Source organism: Battus philenor, unplaced genomic scaffold (genome assembly GCF_028537555.1).
Source record: "Battus philenor isolate CCGP_79_NKW_IND1 unplaced genomic scaffold, ilBatPhil1.0.hap1 SCAF_26, whole genome shotgun sequence".
Taxonomy (NCBI): domain Eukaryota; kingdom Metazoa; phylum Arthropoda; class Insecta; order Lepidoptera; family Papilionidae; genus Battus; species Battus philenor.
The window spans coordinates 3,999,581-4,019,641 of record NW_027181689.1 but is presented as its reverse complement, the minus strand read 5'-3'; the positions used below and the strand labels follow the sequence as shown (position 1 = coordinate 4,019,641).

Below are 20,061 nucleotides of genomic sequence, written 5' to 3'. Positions count from 1 at the left end.
AAATGTTAATATAAGATTACTTGTTATCATCTTAGTGGTCGTTCCAACCCACTGCAAGACATAGGTCACTCCCAAATATATATATATCTATATATGTATATGGGGGGATATAACATGATCGCCACGCTTGGCAGGCGGGTTGGCGATCGCGGTGTGGTATTATGGTACGCAGAAGACGCTCCTGCCCATCCTCTGGAAACTTGTTTGTGAGCAGTGACAATCCTATATAATTAATACTCAAAGTATGAATTATATATGATTGTATTCCATCAAACCTGCGATTGCAAGTCTCAGTTCTTTGCCATATTTAACATTAATAGTTTCCTAATTAGTAGGGGCGAGGTAAAATAAAATTCATGTTTTTAATTTTAATGTACACAATTTATTCATATCGTATAGTCTCTTATACAAAGATATAAATTGTAAATCCTCTTTCGGGGTCCGAATAAATAAATACTTAGTATAACTCCCATCAGTCCTATCACGTGCCCTTTAGGGCATCACCAGGAGTAGTCACTTACAATACAACTGAAATACTTCCGATCTAGCCTTCTTAGGATCTGATACATTATATATTTCCCAACCAAGTTTTCTCGACATTTCAGTTTGGTAAAGTTAATTTAGTATTAACGCAGATTGAAAAATTAAACGCTTTGCATTCAATATAAACAATTTTCGAAGTGATCAGAATCCGAGATCATGTCGGGAACAAATGGTAGGGTATAGCTGACCTATATTACATGGGATCTTGGAGAAATCATGGAAATTTTTAACAATTGTACAAAAATATTATATTAAATAGCTATTTTAAAGGTAGGTATGTATTGTCAAAGGCACTGGTATTCTTAAATCTGATCAATACTTTGCATTATATAGGGCATAGTGAAACCTTAAAACTATTTTGCGATTTCATGACAGCATACGAGGATCTATCTCAGAATTTTTTTGGTTTGGAACTTAACGGGCATTCCGATCGAGAAAGATATACACATAAAGGTATTTTTAAATAATCTATGTTGGACTTAAATTTACTTACATCGACTTACATCTAACACTTAGACAGAACTTAGTCTTTAGCCATCGATTTTCACTACCGAGTCTTCGAATAGATGAAACAGATCTACTGTTTACTTATACATAACATACATTATACATAGCTCACCACTAAAAATGCATTTTTTTATATCTATCACTGAGTAGATAAGTTTTATCTGCTCGAAAAGTCTGCGAACCGACTCGCCGGTCCCGTCCGGCGCGACACGTAAAACTACTAGGAAGGATTGGATGCGACTTGGTCGCGGGCAGCTGCGCGTACAAATATAAATGATCTCTTTACAACGTGGTAACTTGGTGCGGCGCGTGGGCGGGCGCTCAGTGGTCATGTACTCGCGCTTTGTTCTGATGCATCATGTTTTTGAGCGTGGCCACTTCGGTGGCCAGTCGGGCCAGTTCTGCTTTCAGGTGGGCATCTTCTTCCTCCGCTAAGCGATCGTCGGGACGCTGTGGCCGGTACTCCACGCCGAGAGAGATGCCAGAGTCCCGTTCGTCGCTCGAGCCTTCCCCGTCCCAAGAGGGCGAAGACCTCGGTCCGGGCTCCTGCTTGATATGTTGCAGCGACAACAGCGCGCTGGCGACATCCTTGTCGCCGAGGTGCGACTTATGGCGAAGCTTTAATGGCAGGCAGTTATTCTCCGGCGCGTACTGCTCCGTTGTCTCGTCGCCCGAGCCTGACAGCGATGACAGCTCGTACGGGGATAGCGCGCGACGGGAACGAGACAGGTTAAGCACTGAGCCAGGGGGCTCATAGTGTGCTGGGTGGGGGTAGTAGGCCTCGGGGGCGGGAAGTCGCTCCTGGTAGGGCTCCGGTGCTCTCTGCGGCGGCGGGGACGGCGGAGAAGCCGGCTGCGCGGGAGGCGGCGGCGGGGGCGCGGGCGGGAACAACGCGCCGCCCGACAGCTTGCTGCGCTTAGTGACGCACAGCACCTGGTCACAAGTGGGCAGTGTCGCCAGGACCTGGTCGATGCTGATAAGAGTCTCGCCGCAGATGCCGTACTTCTCTTTAATTGCGTCCAACTGTGCTTTTAGCACGTGGTTTTCTTTGGAGAGTTCAACCACACGTTGCTCGAGCACCATATCATTGAAGCGGCGCTTTTCGCGTGATCGCTTGGCGGCCTCGTTGTTACGCCGACGCCGGTCCCAATAGCCATCATCCTTTTTGCTGTCGGGTATGAACTCGCGTTGTTTGCGCTGCCCGAAGAATTCTTTCCGCTTGTTGAAGTCAAAGTTTGATGGGTAGTCATGGGGGTCTCCGGGTGGGCCATTGGAAGGCGGCTGGTCGAGCGGGAAGTGGGGGGATACGGAGAGGCGCGCGCGCGGTGGCGGAGGCACGCGGGCGGGGGCAGGCGTGGGGCCCAGCGCTGGCGCCCCACCGCCGCCTAACAGCTGCTGCTGACTCAGGATGAACTCTGCTACCATGTTGCGGCGGACGACGCCCGGCCCGCAAGGATCCTCACTGTGGTTCTGCAACAAAAGAAATGTATCGTCAGTGTTGCACCCAACTAGCTTCTTCCAAAACAACGGCTTGCTATTGCAAAAAACAATTAATACTGTTTTTTTTTTTTTAGAGGGGAAAGATTTCTCGATGTTCAAGTACCCACTAAAACCCTCATGATGTTTGCCCACTGCGCTGTGTGGGACCCCGACATCTCAAAGTTAATGATGCCGCACCGTCTCTCGCGCTCTGCTATGCTGGTAATCCTGTCCCGTGTGCGTTGTTTGCATGCAATAACCGTGACGTAACTTTGCACGTGGGTATATGTGTAATCGTTGCTGCATTAACAATATTTTGTAGACTTCGTATTAACGAAACCTCTTTAAATAATTTCCTAACCAATGTTACACAAATTGAGTTATACCGGACATAGGCCGTTTTGAAACCGGCTTCCTCCGTTGCACATTAACGCAGCGTTACGGGCTATCAGGGCGATACGCTGTGGGCATGTGACGAAATCCCCGCGAACTGTTAACTAATCGTTTTCGACCACACGTTCAGATTTCGCAACGATCACGTTGCTCCCGGCGTGCCCGGCGAAATGCTTACATTGACCGTTTTACAATATCAACAATCCGCTGATGTCGTTCACCTTTACGCAACGGACATCGCCGGTGCAAATACCTATTTGCTTATATAAAATCGGCTCGGTATCGACGACAGGAAGTCTTAAAACCTCTTTGTAGTCGACAATTATCGGATAGTATAACAATGAAAGAATCGTTAATTGCCCATTGTAGCAAAACCATAAATTAGTCTACTTTTTTCTTAGTACCGATCGGTATGAAGAAAAAGAAAAAGATGGATCACGTTGCAGCGCACGCGGTGCCACCGACAACGTGAGAGCTCTTTCTAAAACCGTATTAATGCTTTTACACGACAATTTGCATGCATTTGTAACTATGCCGCGACTTGATACACGTGAACGCCTCGATTTATACAGTTTTATTCATATTTAACTCCTTATGAAATTCGAAAAAGCGCTATTAGTGCCGCTCTAGAGAATTTTAAGATGTTTTTGAACGATCTCATTGCATCGAACGCTTTACATAACCTCTTCCCATTTGAATCTATTATTTTTAAATGCAAATGAACCCTTTAGTGAATTATAAACGTCTTTTTTTAAAGAAAAACGCTGACAAATTTAAATTTGGAGAAAAAAAATGTTTAAATATAACTTATGTAACTTCCCGTGAAATCACAAGCGAAATCGTTGTCCATCTAATATCTGCTCAGTGTAAAAAGTATTACTTTTGAGATATACCAATATTAACATTTCCATGTAAATTGAATATTTTTTTACCTACCACAGATAATAATATAGTATGACTAAGTATTTTTATTCTAAAATATGTAATAGTTTACTGGTATTGAAACTAAAAATTGACATTTAAATTTTTTTTGCTTACTATGAAAAAAATATATATTTATTCTTTCGAATAGGCTTCGTTAAGCAAAAAAAGACAATGAAATAATGTACATTTAAATATTATTCATAATATTATTGCTTCCAATTTTCTCCATACTGCTAGGTTAAGAATGTTGATTATATTAAATAGAACCTGTTCTCTATAGTTAATTATAACAGTTCTTTAAACGCTAATCTGAAATTCTTTTCATTTTATATATTTCTTATTTGTCTAGGAAAGTATATCCATATTAATCTTTAATACAATAATAATATGCTTTATTAATCTTGCCCCAGCTCTGATTTTTTTGCGGATAAATGTAAAATAGCTTACAGTTATTTTTAGTGTTATCTGTAGCAGCTGTTAACAACGGTATAACTTAGCTGTTAACGCGCATCTTTGAATAAGGAATTAATAACGCGGATCACGCTATCTACCGCAATATCCGTAGCTTGCCTAGCTCCGATCGGCTGCCGCTCGGTCACTGGGTCGCCCCAGATGCGCGTACGCCGTTACTTTCGACCGTTCGGTTACTCTGCGACCCTAATTGGCGGGAACAATGAAATGTCACTGCTGGTTTTTTTTTTTTTTGCTTAAGGCATCCTCGAAACAGCCAGTGTTAATATACTTCGATTCGGTTTTATAATATTGTTGCAATTTGTTTTTTTTTTTGTCGAAATGACATGTTAGTACACTACATTTTGACTATTATAAGTTTACAAATTTTTTCGTGAACTGTCGTTCTAATATTCGTTAAATTATTTTTGGAAGATTTTTTTAATTAACATCGATAAGTTATACTTCAAGCATTGGTAAAACGATGATGTTATAAATGCTGATTCTATTTCTTGAGTACCAATAAACATTTTTGATTAAGTAAGAAAAAATCTATTGAATACACCACATACTCAACCAAATGAGCACATACTAATGAACCGTTCATACATATGTACGTAACAGTTAAATCAGCTATTTTTCTGTCAACACCCGTTACTTCTATATTTCTATGTTACACAGTTAAACGACTGTTCAATAGAAGTTTTTTATTGGTGTCGTATCGCCAATGGGTATATGAAATGTTAATTGTGTCAAAAATAGCAATTGTTTTAAAAATATAGGATCAAAAAGTTACTTTTAATAAAAGTTTTGCCTTGGTATATATAAAAAAAAACTACAAGTTCCGTATAAGATAACATTTTTGAATTAAGAGATTTTATGGACCTTAACAGTGTGTTCCGCATATAAATTTGAATAAAAACGTCAGTATTTATCAGTTGCATATACTTGAAGTCAGTCTTAAATAACATAATTAATATAATAGGTATTTACAGATAAATAATTATGAAACCGTAATTGTATTTATTTCATTTTGACCTAAATATGTCGTTTATCCTTTATAAACTTTAAAATTACGGATTATTATTAGATATGTCGTATGTATTAGATGCACTACTATTAATTACTATAAAATATTTAATTAAATATTATATATAAAAATCTTAATTTATAATTCTTAATGTACAGTATAATTATGATGTTTACTTCATTTAATCCGTTATTTAATGGTCTACATAACACAGACGGTTATGTTAGTCTATTTAATTAATATATTCCGCAATTTAACAGCAACTTGTGCATAGTAACACAAAAGGTGTAGACACCTGATAGTAGGTTAGTTTGGTGAGCATAGACAACGATAAAGGTATATAAAGCTAAATAGCATCGATATCTAACGGCTTCAGTTCCCGCCAACAATCGACCGTGTTTTGACGCAGACAGTTATAGCTAATCATTTACTTCGTGAACACACCGTTAACCAAAAACTGGGACCGTACGGTACTCCGAGAACGGTTTTTGTGCTCATCGCTGGTCTCTAAAACCCGTAATACTGTTATGAAACAGCTATTTAGTTTCGTCATCGCTTTTAGAAGCATTCAAGGTTTGGTTGGGCAATTTCGAATGTGAGATCGTAAAAGCTGTTCTGATATTCAATTTCGCGATTAAGTAACGCTGTTAAATTTAATAATTTAAATATTCACAATTTAATAAATCAATTTTCCTACCGATTATTCCAATACAAATATATTTAAAAGAATAACAAAAGCTTAATAATAACACGAGTCCGTATTGTTTTGCGACGATAAATACGAAACAAAAATAAGTGCGGATAAAATATTTTTATCGCATGTGTTCAGCACAATCGGATTATTTCATCATGTGCACGTGCAGTTTAAGTGTTGAGGTGGGACGGCACGGGACACAGGCGAGACAAAACCCGTGCCGCATGGAACGCGTGCTTCACTAAGATTATATTAGTTTTATGTGTATCTGGGATTTATCTGTTGCATATATTTTATTTCATACCGATATAATGTCATTACATAGTTCATGTAGTATTAGAATAACACTCATATTTATGGAATTTCTTAGCTACTGTACACCGTTAATAACTGTTATCAAGAGCAATTCTCGACATGCCGCGTGTATGCTGACTCATTATATGAAACTATTTCACAAACATCGATAACAAAGTTTGGATAAGGCATTTTTAAATTCTTACGAAAGCAAATTATGTTCATATGTAACGATTATTAAGCTAGCAGCTAATATGTTATTACTTTTTGTAATGCGATGCGAAATAAATACATACTATTAACAATGTCGGAGAAGTTATTTATAAGACTGAATAACAAATTCAACTTAAGATGCGAACAGTAAATTCAGTTTGAGGGAGACAATGGCCGGTTTATTAATAAAACTTAAGAAAATGTTTGCGGGAGTAACAAATATAATAAAATAATGTACAATTTTTTTAAATAGATTAAAGAAACTGATAGGTCGAATGTCTGAAAAGGTGACTGACCGCTAGATCGCACAAATACCTCGTTCATTGATTAGATTTTTAAAATGTCAACGTTTTTAGTATTAATTTTTGTGACACGTTCGTGAATAGTTTTTATGTATTGTTTATAGGTTCAGAAGGACCTCCAGGGGTCTACGGAAGACTCGATGGGGTCTGAAAATATAATATAAAAAATAGCAATTACATAAGATTTCAGGATTCTGTAGAAGTTGGGAAAGATAAAATAAATTTTGTAAGATTTTGTATAGGTAACCTCTAGATAGTGCTGTCGTTAGAGTAGATTTGTGGGAATTGGTGTTTCAGGTTCGTGTCAACCCTAGCCCGGGTGTGTTCGGACATCGATCGGTGACCTTACCGGGGCGTGATTGTCCTACCGGTACACGTGCGAGCCCGGTCACGCGGCCACACGCACGTGCCCGCACTTGAACCTCACGTTGCCGCTTGCGCAACCGAGCACGTTCGCTCCTCACTAAACCGTTATATAAACTGCAACGTGACAACGTGATCTAACAACGTGAAATTTAATTAATCGCTTTTCTTAATATAACACCCGACTTGCCCTTGACCGTCGCGACATCGTCGGTCATCTCAAACAAGCTAACTTTACATCGATTCATTTTTCATTATTCAAAGCAGAGGTTTCCAATTTTTTTCGGATTAATTTAACTTTCTGAACAAATATATGAAGTTGTTACTACTTTACTACTTGTTATGTTGCTAATTTTATTTAATCATTAGCTTAAATTTGTACTTATTTAAGAGCCTATTGCCAGAAATTGACCACGCCCTTTCTTGTTTGGACCTTGTTTGCATAACGTCTATTTATACTAGAGATTTTTTTGGGTCTTTACCGACCATTTCACCATATTCCCAAAGGTTGACGAAAAAATCTGAAGATTAGATTAACTATAGAAATGAATTCGATGTATTATTAGTTTTCTAAAATAAATTAATTGGTCTGTGAGTGGATTTCAAAATATAAAGTCGACCAATTAAGAAAGTAATTCCATCTAATTTTCTTGATACATGCTTTATGCACAAGAGACCTCGGGGTCCTTGACAAGTATGGAATATTTAAAAAGTCGCAGAGCTTTTTAAAATATTTTAGATAGTCATTATCCAAAGCAGATAAAAATTCGTCTACCCCGCTTATTTATTGTGAAACCCTATCGAGAGACTCCTGTTATCCTCTGTTGGTCAATGTGGATAACGAAGAAAGCTTTATTCATTCGCGGCAGAGGTACCTTTTATAAGTTTTTACTAAATTAATTACAATTTACCAATCAAAAGTATATCATGTTATAAAAGATACGAAACAATTTGTTTGATCTAATATAAAATCTAATAATAACAGCCAAATAATTATTAATGGGCAATTTATATTCTGAACGTTTGTTGGTCATAGATTTAAAACAAATTAAAAATATTGGTCTTGACCTTCCTTTTAAGCTCATAGACAACATCGGCCATCTTGGAAAAAGTAGAGAAAGTAGTACAACAGTAACTTTCCACACGCTCGCCGGTTATTGCGCGGGAAAAGTAGGGCAGCCGCCATCTTTGATTTGACATTTTACCGCCACGCGGTGAGCTACGATAGTTAAATATCAATTAATAAAATAAATGAATTAAAATACGTCGTAAAGTGATAACATTAATAAATAGTATAACACATTTTATAACAGTCTGTAAATATCGGCAATACGGGACTATTTTCATCATATCCGCTCGTTAAGTATTTTAATATTATTTGAACGAAACAGCGAGGATTTAGGAAGGTCTCTTTGTCTGGATTAGTTTCAAGTTTTTTTGCGCAGATATGCAGCATACTTGACCGATATTTGCGGACGAGTTTTCTTGTAATTAAACCAGGGGAATTGTGTTATTTCGGGGTGGCCTTACAGTCCCGCGATAACGGTTTGGTGTCAAGGTTACGTTTCGTAACAGCTACAAGCGATAAACGCTCGAAATATGTCAAGGTTCCAAAACTTTTCCGGCTAGGGATTTCCTCACTAGTGATAATCTTTTCTTCATTAACATAGAGGCCTACTTGTGCGACCTTGCCCAATAAGACTAATTGCATATTATTAGGAAACGCTTAACCTATTTCCTTGCGCCAGATTTGACGGAATTATATGTCTACTCCTTACGTAATTCTTTTAGGACATCACTTGAATAAAATATTTACTTTCTGAATTGGTTTTATAACTGTTATTTAGATTTGCCATCTATCAAATTTAGTTTTATCCATATTGTTAAATGTCGTGTTATTGTCGATAATTGGTGGATCGTCGTTTTTTTTTAACCGTAGCACATCCATTGTTGAATACGGGCACGCCATCCAGATTTTTCCAATAAGACTAGTTGAAAGAGGCCTATTAGATAATAATCTATATTTATGGGAACGCGTACTATGACTTTAGATATCTGAGGTATATCAAGGTTGAAAAACTATGTTGAAATGACACTAAATATGGGCAGTCTTCCGTTTCCGATATCGCTCTCAAGGCATGGCTCATTTTTGCTAATCTATTTTAAAGAAAATTAATTATCATGCAACTAATGATTGGATTCTTTTATTGTATTATCACCGGTAACCAACTTTGGCAACTTGATCGTGCTAACTTACCTTGAGACACTATGATGTCTATATCAATTTCTTTTGTTATATAGTGTAGCCATCTAAAGGCTTTGATTTATAATCGTAGTGATAGATAGGTCTGTACAAGTTTGCGTCATCTGACCATTTCCATAACGATAGGAACTTTAAAAGCACGACGCGTCATACACTGATCTACTTTGTCGCAATTGGCCATACTCACGTGCGCATCACTAACTAGGTTACAGTTACGCGAGTGTTCGAGATAAAAAAAATAGGTCAAGTTATCTTCGCTTGTCCTCGGTCCAATGAAATTATCGGCGCCGGTTGTACGTCGAAAATCGTTTACGTAACAACACATAAGCGTCGTTTATTACTTTTTTTATACATTTAAATATTGAACAACTTCCATTCGTCGGCTTTCAGCGGTCTATAACAAACTGTCTGTGCGAATTATTATTTTTTTACTTAACCTAGCGCATTTTCTGTCATTATATCTGTATTTTTTTATTTTGTTTGCAATCTGCTATTAATAAAATTAAAAAATTCAAGTTGAATAAAGCGATAACGGATATATGTCTCATTTGTCTGTATATTTTATAATTCAAGGGCTGAACATATTGTAACATGTAACACAAATTACCTCAAACAATTTGACATGTGTTATATCCGAATGCTACAATAGATATTTTTTGTTCAATCTATTCGTGAGCAATCCAAGCTGTTACGGACATACATCCTATTTAAAGGCATGTAATTTCTTAATACAAGGGCTAACCACCTATTGTTAACGTAACGCAAATTAAAATTCATAGCCATAAAATCGCTAGTCATGATGCATGATTAACCAAATGCATGCGGACTCGACCTTAAAGTCTTTAATACCTTCCGGACAACCTTGCGCCTTAGTTCCTGCATTACGTCACGAACGATAGTGCATTTTGTATTACATTCATTATCTATTCGATATGACTCTTTGTTCTTTAATACACGTTATCAAGTCCAGCCATTCGGCTTAAGTTCTTAACGACACTTTCATAACACATATCTGTCAGAAGTATTGTAATAACAGTCAAAACAAATAGTTTGTATTAACATTTTTTTAAAAAAGCCCAACTCCGTCTTGTATGACTCTTATAAGAACTTCATAAAGATTAAACTGTAGGTATACATATCTTGAATCAATGTTTCCGTGTTAAAACTTCTGTAACGATTTCGTTTATTTGCGGCGGTAAATACATTTAAATATAACTTAACAGTTGTTACAATAAAACGGCTGTTAAAAATAGTTCGTGAACATAACATATTGGTTCATAAGCGTTTATAGAATTGAACACAAGATAATCTAAACAGAGCTGTGTGTGTGCGTGTATTGCAGCTTGTTGCGCAACACGCCCTAGGGATGTTGCGTCATACGTAGAACTGACCTTTACGCGATGGATCGATTCCATTGCACGCTGTTCGTTTAATTCTCTTTAAATGTACCATATAAAAACATTAGTGTATTCTAAATGATATAAATTATCAAATATGTTTACGGAAGCAACATATAAAATTTAAGGTAATAAGAAACATTTTTATTAATGCGTTGTCGACGTTTTGTATGCTTTCGTATTTTGATTATCACAATTGTCAATTGTAAGAAAAATTGTTAGACTTCTAGCGGTTACAAAATCTAGTTTCCGCACATCCGCCAGGCGAATGCACGCCAGAGTGGAACCTTGAACCAGTTGTGTAAGCAACTTACAATGGCTTACGACAGAGCCGTAGCAGGCGCCGTTTTCGACATCCAACATACAATCAATCGGATTACACTAATTAAAATGTTACATTCAATATTAACTATAAAAACATCACATAAATTTAAAAAATAAACATTTAAATAGTAGTTTTTTTTTTAATTTATGTTGAAACGGACAGCCGATTTAGACTACCGTAAATAGAGATATCACGCAAAAACAATCAACGGCGGAGCTATACGTAGTATTGACAGTATAAACAAAGATAATATTGAAAACACATGTAAGGAAGCACATTCACAAACAAAGGATCAAAACAAAGAGTCATTTTAAAGATACGTGCAGTTCTACGAAAGAAATGATTTAAGCTTCGAAAATTTGGCACGAAACTAAGGGGCATGAATAAACAGAATTCGTAGCAAGGAGTCAATGACATAACGGAAAAACATTTGACCGAAACCGCCAAACGTTGCGAACGACTGACTCATCTCATAAATTAGTCATTGAAGTAAATTTTAAACAAATCTTAGTCGGTAGTTGAATTTATCAAGAATTTCAAATTATGACTATTTTGTTTTGATAATTTTATCACGAGCGGGCAATTCATTTAGTAGCACTTTCAATTTTTTTCAAACTGTTTCTATGTTAAAATCATAGAATAAATGTACAACAAATTCAAATAGTAATTTCTTTATTTTTCTACTAAAAATTTCTAATTCAACATAAATTCGAAAAAAAAATTTTTTTAATGGTGTTATTATGAATGTTATTTGTTGAAATAAATTTAGGGCAATTGAGTGTATAAAAATCATATTTATGTTTATTAATTAAATACTTACAAAAATATTTGCGGCAATAATTAGCTCCTTATCCGGAATTATCCAAATAGTGGGAACAATGTCATAATTCACAAAAACAACGCACAAAACCGTTCAAGGCGTAGTTTTTATTGTTCAAAATACAAAATTAAAATGTTATAAAACACTCCCACTTTTCACGTCCTGAAAAATTTTTGTCACTATCACAATGTTGTTATGACGAAATATCCACTGCGAATGGTGCTGCGTAGTACTCTAGTTACTTGAACACGTCTATTCTCAGCGAACTCTAGAGCGCGACTAAATTTTGTAGAGGGGTCGACCGACTCGGTGCCTGCAGCACGCACACTAGTATAGTTTTCCGATGTGTGGGTGATTACACTTGTGTGAGTTAGTGGAGCTGCGCTTGTGTGCGAATATTTACGTAACTTACCCTGTGTGTAATCACTTTAGCCGGCGCTATTGAGTCAATATAGTAGTGTCCAATTTTTTTTAGCTAATTCGCGATTGAGTCATGTGTTTCTCATTTTTGTGTTTCTACGAAATTTGTAATCGATTGATAAGCGGGCTAGTTTGAGCAATTTACATTCGTAATATATTATACACCGGTTAGTTTTAATTTCTAAGTTTTATTACAACTTTTTAAAGATTTTGTTTTATTTTGTATACTCCAATTACATGCTCAAGTTTATTTGAAATTTACCAAGAATATGATAGTAAATATGGCGTCTTAATTTTAAATGTGTTACTTCATGGTTAATGATTTTATTTTTATCTAAGCAAATTTTCGTTCAACACAAATATTGGAACCAAATCAGAGAGATTACGCACTTTATATTAAAAACATAAGTTGTTCTTGCATTATTGGTTCTGTAACAATATTAAAAATAATAGAACATATTACAATATGTGTATATCTTTGGATAATATGTGTTGAATTATAGTCAAAATATGTAATTCAAATGCAATAAGGAAGTTGTGGCAAGGTATATATTTCGGTGAATTCGGCTTGGTATTTGCGCGAGGCATGACGGCGGCCATTTTTTATTTGACATTGGAATTCCGCGCGTACGCGGGAAACTGAACTACTCCCTAGTCATGTCTTTAAATATAATGATGAAACATGGAAAATGTTAAATCCTTTATCGTGCTACTAATAATGGGCTTATGTTGAATTATCTTAAATAATGTTAGTATTAACTTTCTTTCGACTTTTATGTTAATAGGAAACCCAGTTACCATGGAGGGTCCAACTAAGTAATTTAAGAACTTGACGACCTTACAAAGGTTATATAAATAATGTAGTCAGTTGTTTCTGATCGAGTATGTAGTTGTAGTTCCTGAACGAGCGTTTGAGTCTGTAACTTTTTTTTAACTTTTTTATTATAAATGACTTACAACTTTTGAAAGAAGATAGCATAAGGAACCACACGAGTTTACTAACTAAAACTGTTGAAAATTAAATGAAACTATGTTTTAATAAGTGAGATTGAAAAAGTATAAAATAAGTAAAAATCTTTTGCCTAAATTGGCTATTATACGAAGCATACCAATTATATTGTATTTCTTTAGTGTTCTTACTGCTGATATAAATTTAATCTCAAATGAAAAAGGGGGAGGTGCGGGGTCGCTGCTGACTATTCTTGCATGTAAACGCTGTAGGTCGTATATCTTACGGATTTTATGAGCAATTTCTTTAATATATAAATCGTACAAAGTACCGTATCCTGAGAATCGAATCCCGAGGCATGCGATCGTAAGTCGCAGGCTATAACCACTAAGCCATTAATATTCAAGTGATAAACTTTTTAAAATTTATATCTTTATCGATATTTTAATTAGTTTGTATCCATTAATGACAATAAGTGAAACTTTATATAAATTGTTATAATTCTTTATGTGGGGAAAATACAATAATTGGTACATGATATATTAATGTCTTAATGATGGAACGATGTCAGTCACTATATAAATTATTTCCCATGCTTTATAGAATGTGTTTCCGTTATAAGTTTTAATAATATAGCAGAACAGCGAAAAAAACCTATTGTCACATTATTTAGTATATTTATGCTTGGAGCATACTTATGTTTGCCATAATGGTATTCCAAATTTAAAATATAGGCTTTAATTAAAAATGGGTTTAATAAAATTCATACTAAGTAAATCAATGGAAGACGTAAAATATATCAAAAAGGCTATCAAATACGTCAACATATACTCGTTGCATATGTTAATATACAAAAAAAATGATTTTTTTTAGTAAAAAGTAAATACTATTCAATCAGTGTATTACGCAGTTAACGAATTGTTGAATAATAATAGCATTTTTATTGTATATAATATACACAACAGAAACAGAAGACAGACGAGCTAAGTCACTGCTTATTTTTAAGAAACAAGTCAAAATATATTTACTCGACCATAGGTTACTTATTCATTAATTCATTTTTTTTCTTTCTGTTTCTTTATTCTCGCTGAGATAAGTGCAATCCAAGTCAATTTGATGTTCTTATTTGTTATTGTATTTATTATTTTATGTATTTTACCATATTTATTTTAAGTTGTCGTTGTTTGAGTCGATGGAAGCTTACTGAAAGGCATTATCCTTCGCCAAAGACATCTATATGGGAATATACCATAATTGCCACGCATGCCAGGCCATCTTCTCATTCTTCCTTCTTATGTACAGCGATGGACGTTTTACGACTGAAATGATGTCGATGATGATGAGTATTGTAGCTGATTAATGATTTTAGACTGTTTGATTATATAATGAATATTATAATTTTTGATTAAAAGAATTTTTCAACTGTATGTAAATTGTTTCTTTATTCAGTTACCATATGTTATTATGATACATTTCTTTTTTGATACATTTTTGATGTAAAATGAAGTGTAAATAAATTAACAAAATAAAACATTTTTTTTTTGATCCGGATCGCAAACGCTAAATTTAAGGAAGTTGTAAAAGCTGTGAGATAAACTGCCCGTATTCCGCCCGCTCATATTCCGGGATTTATCCCGGAATACGAATGGAATTTCTATAACAGATGGCTTTAAAAACTATATAAGATGATTGATTGTAGGTGTAAACGTTTTAAAGGGGTGAATGTATAGCTCATTTATGAGCAGAAAGCTTTAAAACTTTAACACATATCTCCAATTACTCTATATGTTACATTAATTTATTCTTTTTAATTGAATGCGTCAGGCTAATAACTACTGGCAGTATATAGTCTACAGGAACTGATCAATAAATAATTTAAATTTGCATTCGATTTTGAAAACAATTTTTCTTACAGTTTTATTATTACGCCACTTATTATTTCTAAAATCATTGATTTTTAGATAGGGTGTACCATATGTTAATCTTTAGCAAATGAGTTAATATGTACATTCACCGCTTTAAAGTTTTTACACCAATCACTGTTTCTTTTTTTTTTTTAATTAATTAATTTAGTGCAACAAGTGAAGTTATTCTTGTATAACTTACCCGTTGGTGGGGTTTTCGTGTGTTTCTGTTTTGAATTCCTTAAAAAAATATATTGTTTTCGTCTGATACAACGTTACGTAACAAAACAAGTCGATAATCAAAACAGATTGACAAAAAACGCGATTTGTAAGAAAAAAACAAACGGCGCATAAACCATATTGGAATCACGTGAAGGAAAATATTATGTAGAGACTCAAGGACGTGTTACACAGCCGGCTGCTTGCAATCCATCAAGTCTTGTGGGTTATTCTTCACTAAAATAACGTAATGTTTGAACCTTATTGTCAACTAGTTTGCGTTCGAAAACGTCACTAGTGTGTTTTTTGAAAATGTTAATGATGTTTAGAAAACGTTCCTATTATTAGAAAAATTAAAGCGTTTTTTAAATTTTTGTACAGGATTTTGAGTAACCATTTGTAATCAATGGGTGTGGCCTGTGTAGCGGACATCGTATGACTGATGGTTTGTAAACTACTGTGTAAATACCTTTATCGTACGGTTACTCCGTTTTAATTGAAATTAAGTTTTAATTGAATTTCTAATCGAAGATGAACGTAGTTTCTTAAGAATAATTTAATTCGGTATTATTTTCGCTAAACTTTTATTAGAGACTATTAAAATTCACTATCTGCTAAATAGCTTCAGCGAATGCTAAAATTTTTGAGAAAAAGACAGTCTGTAGAAAAGAAAAAAAATTTTTTTCTTTTAATTTTTTTCGGTGCAATAAATTTTAATTAAATATTTGCTTTACGTTGGCATAGTTTCTGTTTCAGTATTTCTATTAATTTTTAATTTGCGTTTGTGTTTAGTATCATATTTTGGGATTTCTTACGTAACGTTCAAGATAACCTTCAGCTGCGTGTTATGGTGTAAAAGAAAAAAGATGAAAGATTATCATTTACCGATATGAATTAAACATGACATTTTGATTTTCCAGAGTTTCGTGTATTAGAATATCATGATTGACAACACCAGGCCCGAACGCTTGGACAAAAAATGAAACACTTTACCATATGACCTATATCGTGTTTTATTTCTATTTGTTATGACTTCAGACAAAATCTGTCAAAAAAGGTAACGCAATGAATAATTTATAAAGGAATATATATGTGGACGAGTGGAAAAATACGCGCCATTAGATTCTTCAATACACATATGTTCTTCGGATTTCCATCAGTCGATGTACAAAATTCAAAATCTCTAGTTTGACAAATTTTCGAATCTTTAAAACTTTAGGCATATAAAATGAAATAAACTTCTTAAATAAATATTGCTGAAGAGTATAAAAAATCATAGTAATTAAATTTTAGTTAATGTCATTAATTAAAATAAATATCATGGTATTAATTTAGTAAACAAAGCGTTATGGATATATGTTAAGTTTGTTAGATACATTTCGAGTAATACAAAGTTTTGCTTTTGTAGAATCAGCTGTATACAGAATCTAACGTTAATGTAGATGGTCAAACATCATCATCATATCAACCAATAGACGTTTACAGCATGGCCTCTCCAAAAGATCGACACGATGTCTCGTCTCGTGCTGCCCTTATCTAGAGATTTCTGCTGACTGACTTTAACTTTGTTGTCAAACTACCTATTATGGGGCTTAATCATGCCGCACCTGTTGGTTCAACAGCACCATAGTTTGGCTGCACAACACTTAGGTATTAGATTTTCGTTGACATCTTTAGTGACGCAAGTAAAAGACATTTCAAATTAAGTTTAAATTTACGTGTCTCTTGATTGTAAACATATAACAATATGATACATAACTGCACGTTTAAAAAGTCTTAAGATTTATAATATATATGTTGATGTTTCAAAAAATAACATAATAAAGCGAAAAATCTGGTCTCTGTAAGTAATATTTTGATTCAAAATATTTGCAAAGGGTGAAGAATATCTGTTTTAAATTAATGACTACCGATTAGATAATACGATTATTCATATAATGAATTTATTTGTCTCCTGATATATCATTACAGCTTTATTATCACAATAATGATCGAATGACTTTAATTAGTTGTATTAAATATTTGACAGTTTAATTATTTAAAAAAAAACGTGACGAGGCGACTAAAGTTTTCATCGGCTGGAGCCAAGACCATAAGTACGACATACACATTTTAAGGCACTATAGTTTGGCGGTAGATGGCGACACCATGATGTGAGTTAATAAGCCGAACGCAGTAAAGCACTTCTTAACCCTAATTGATATTGATGGTGTAAAGTTCCTATAGTTTCTATCAAGTCTTTTCTTCACTTAAGTGGTGGTTTTTACTGATATTTGATATTTTTAATGATTTTACAAATAATCCTTAGTCAATACGCGAAATTAACTTTTTTGATTTTTGTTAAAATTCACGACGTTGTCTGCTTTTAATAGCTCTCCAAAACAAACTAAATGACGCAGTTTGTTTAAAATTTGACATTAGCCCATTATAACAGAAGGTGGTTGACAGCTGCAGTGTTGCATTTAAAATTACCGCGAGGTAAATTCAAAAAGACAAGGAGTTATCACAAAGACTTCGAAAACAAATCATAGTCAAGAAAAAAAATTGTTTTTTTTTTTTAAAACTTCTTAATAACTATTTTAAACAAAAACTATATTATGCATGTTAGCTCTTTAAAAATATATACGAATTAATTAAGGAAAACAGTATAATACGGTGTGCGCGTTGTAGACAAGCAAATATTTTTATCTGTATCGATATTTTGTGATCTAAGTTGTCGATTCGATTTGGTAATCTCAAACAAAAAACTGAATTTATGGGCTTCAAGGTTTTTTTTAACTTTATATAATAATACCGGTTACGCAATATTGTTTTGTTTTTATCTTTAGTCATTGTTATGAGCTTCCTTTAGATACTGTCAGTATTCATGTCTCCTCTATTTTTGAGTAATATACATACATAGACTTTTCGTTTATATTTTCATAAATTCAAACATAAAGTCTATGTATGTGTATATATATGTACCTGCTGATGGATAGAAAAATCGTTGGATACGGGTGGTTTCCACAGTTCAGCCTTTGCATATCTTGCGTCTTAATACTCAATGGAGCGTAAAAATAGTATTGCATCTTTCCTAGCTGGGACTCTCAATGTAGTTCTAACCTTAGTTATTATATAGAGATTCATGCTAAATGGCTTCAACGCTCTGTAATCTAAAACAGGGTGAAGTTGTTAAACATGCTGATTAATTTTGTATAAATTATTTTTCTGATTCTTGGTAGATTCGTAATAGATTTATTGTTATTAATTGATTATTAAAATAATTAAAGATTTGTCGAGATAATAATAATAATCGTCATTATTTCAGTCATTAGACGTCCACTGTTGGACAGAGAGGTCCCATATAGACTTCCAATAAAACCGGTTCGAAGCGGCCTGCATGCCAAGACTTCCTGTAACCTCAACAAGGTCGTCGTTTCACTTTATGGGTGGACGTTCTGCGCTTCTTCTGGTCACAGCAGCAACCGGTGCACACACCATCTTACCAATTCGCTGAACTATGTTCGTGTACAGATTTTTTCACTCCTGTTTCGATCACTCTTCTTGAAATAATAATAAAATGTTTTAATACTTACAAAAAACTTAAAAAAAAAAATTGTTTAAATTTCGAACAGTAGTATTTTATATTTGCCAGTTGAACTCAAGTTTTGGCGGGACCGCGTAGCTGTTACATAATCACACGTTTAAATTAAAACCGGTTGATAGAATTAATTTCGTTACATTACATACGAGCGATTAACGAGAATAGCTGCTCACGTGTACAGTAATGGTCGCTACATTTAAAATTCACGTGCGGACATAAAATTTATCTGCTATTTTATCATCAATTACGTAAAGCTTTAATTGAGACTTGATTTACGATATTATTAAAAATATGGATGAAATTTACGCGTCGGTTTGTTGGTTTTACCCGATTGCGTAATATTATTAATCTGGCATATTTATTGGTCTATTTTGATTAAAGATCACATTTAGCAGAGTTATATTTGTCTCTCGTTGTTCATCAACATTTCAACTGTAAGACGTTCCACTGCTAGGCGTAGTTCTTCTCCCATAGATTTCTAATAGGACCGGTTGGAAGCAGCTGGCATCCAATGTCTTCCGGCAACCTTAACAAGTTCGTCTCTCCAATTGGTGGTTGGACGACCTACGTTGCGCTTATCGGTTCACTGTTATTTCTATTAAAAAAAAAGTTGAATTGTTTTCACATAAATTAAATATTTAATTTTCATTTAAAAAACTAAGGTTTTATTAGTAATATATAATATATTTATTAGTAATATCTCTGGTTTATTTTGTTGTCGGTACTGTAAGTGTTTGTGGCTTTTTTAGCTCCAAATATCCCTCCTTGCGCTGGGGTTTCACATCATCATTATGTCAGTCAATAGACGTCTTCTGCAACGTATAGCCTTCTCCAAAGGATAGCCACAATGACTGGTCTTTCACTGCCTGCATCCAGTGACTTCCTGCGATCATGTCTATGTGTCGGTCCATCTAGTGGGGCTACCACGCTTCAATTACCAGCACCTCGTCGCCACAGGAAAACATGTTAGTCCCAACAGCAATTGGCTA

The 20,061-nt window shown here is 34.6% G+C and overlaps 1 protein-coding gene across 1 annotated transcript; it reads right to left on the bottom strand.

Annotated features, from left to right (window-relative positions):
• Positions 1 to 359: 359 nt before the first annotated feature.
• Positions 360 to 12,263, bottom strand: vri (vrille). Its single transcript, XM_068768598.1, has 2 exons — positions 11,998 to 12,263; positions 360 to 2,520 (listed from the first exon to the last, which is right to left on the bottom strand). The coding sequence occupies exon 2, from the start codon at positions 2,473 to 2,475 to the stop codon at positions 1,372 to 1,374; it is 1,104 nt and encodes a 367-aa protein (XP_068624699.1). The 5' UTR covers positions 2,476 to 2,520; positions 11,998 to 12,263; the 3' UTR covers positions 360 to 1,371.
• Positions 12,264 to 20,061: the final 7,798 nt, after the last annotated feature.

What these genes read in the sequence shown, in the direction of transcription:
- vri (XM_068768598.1), bottom strand. Translation starts at nt 2,475, where the DNA reads ATGGTAGCAGAGTTCATCCTGAGTCAGCAGCAGCTGTTAGGCGGCGGT.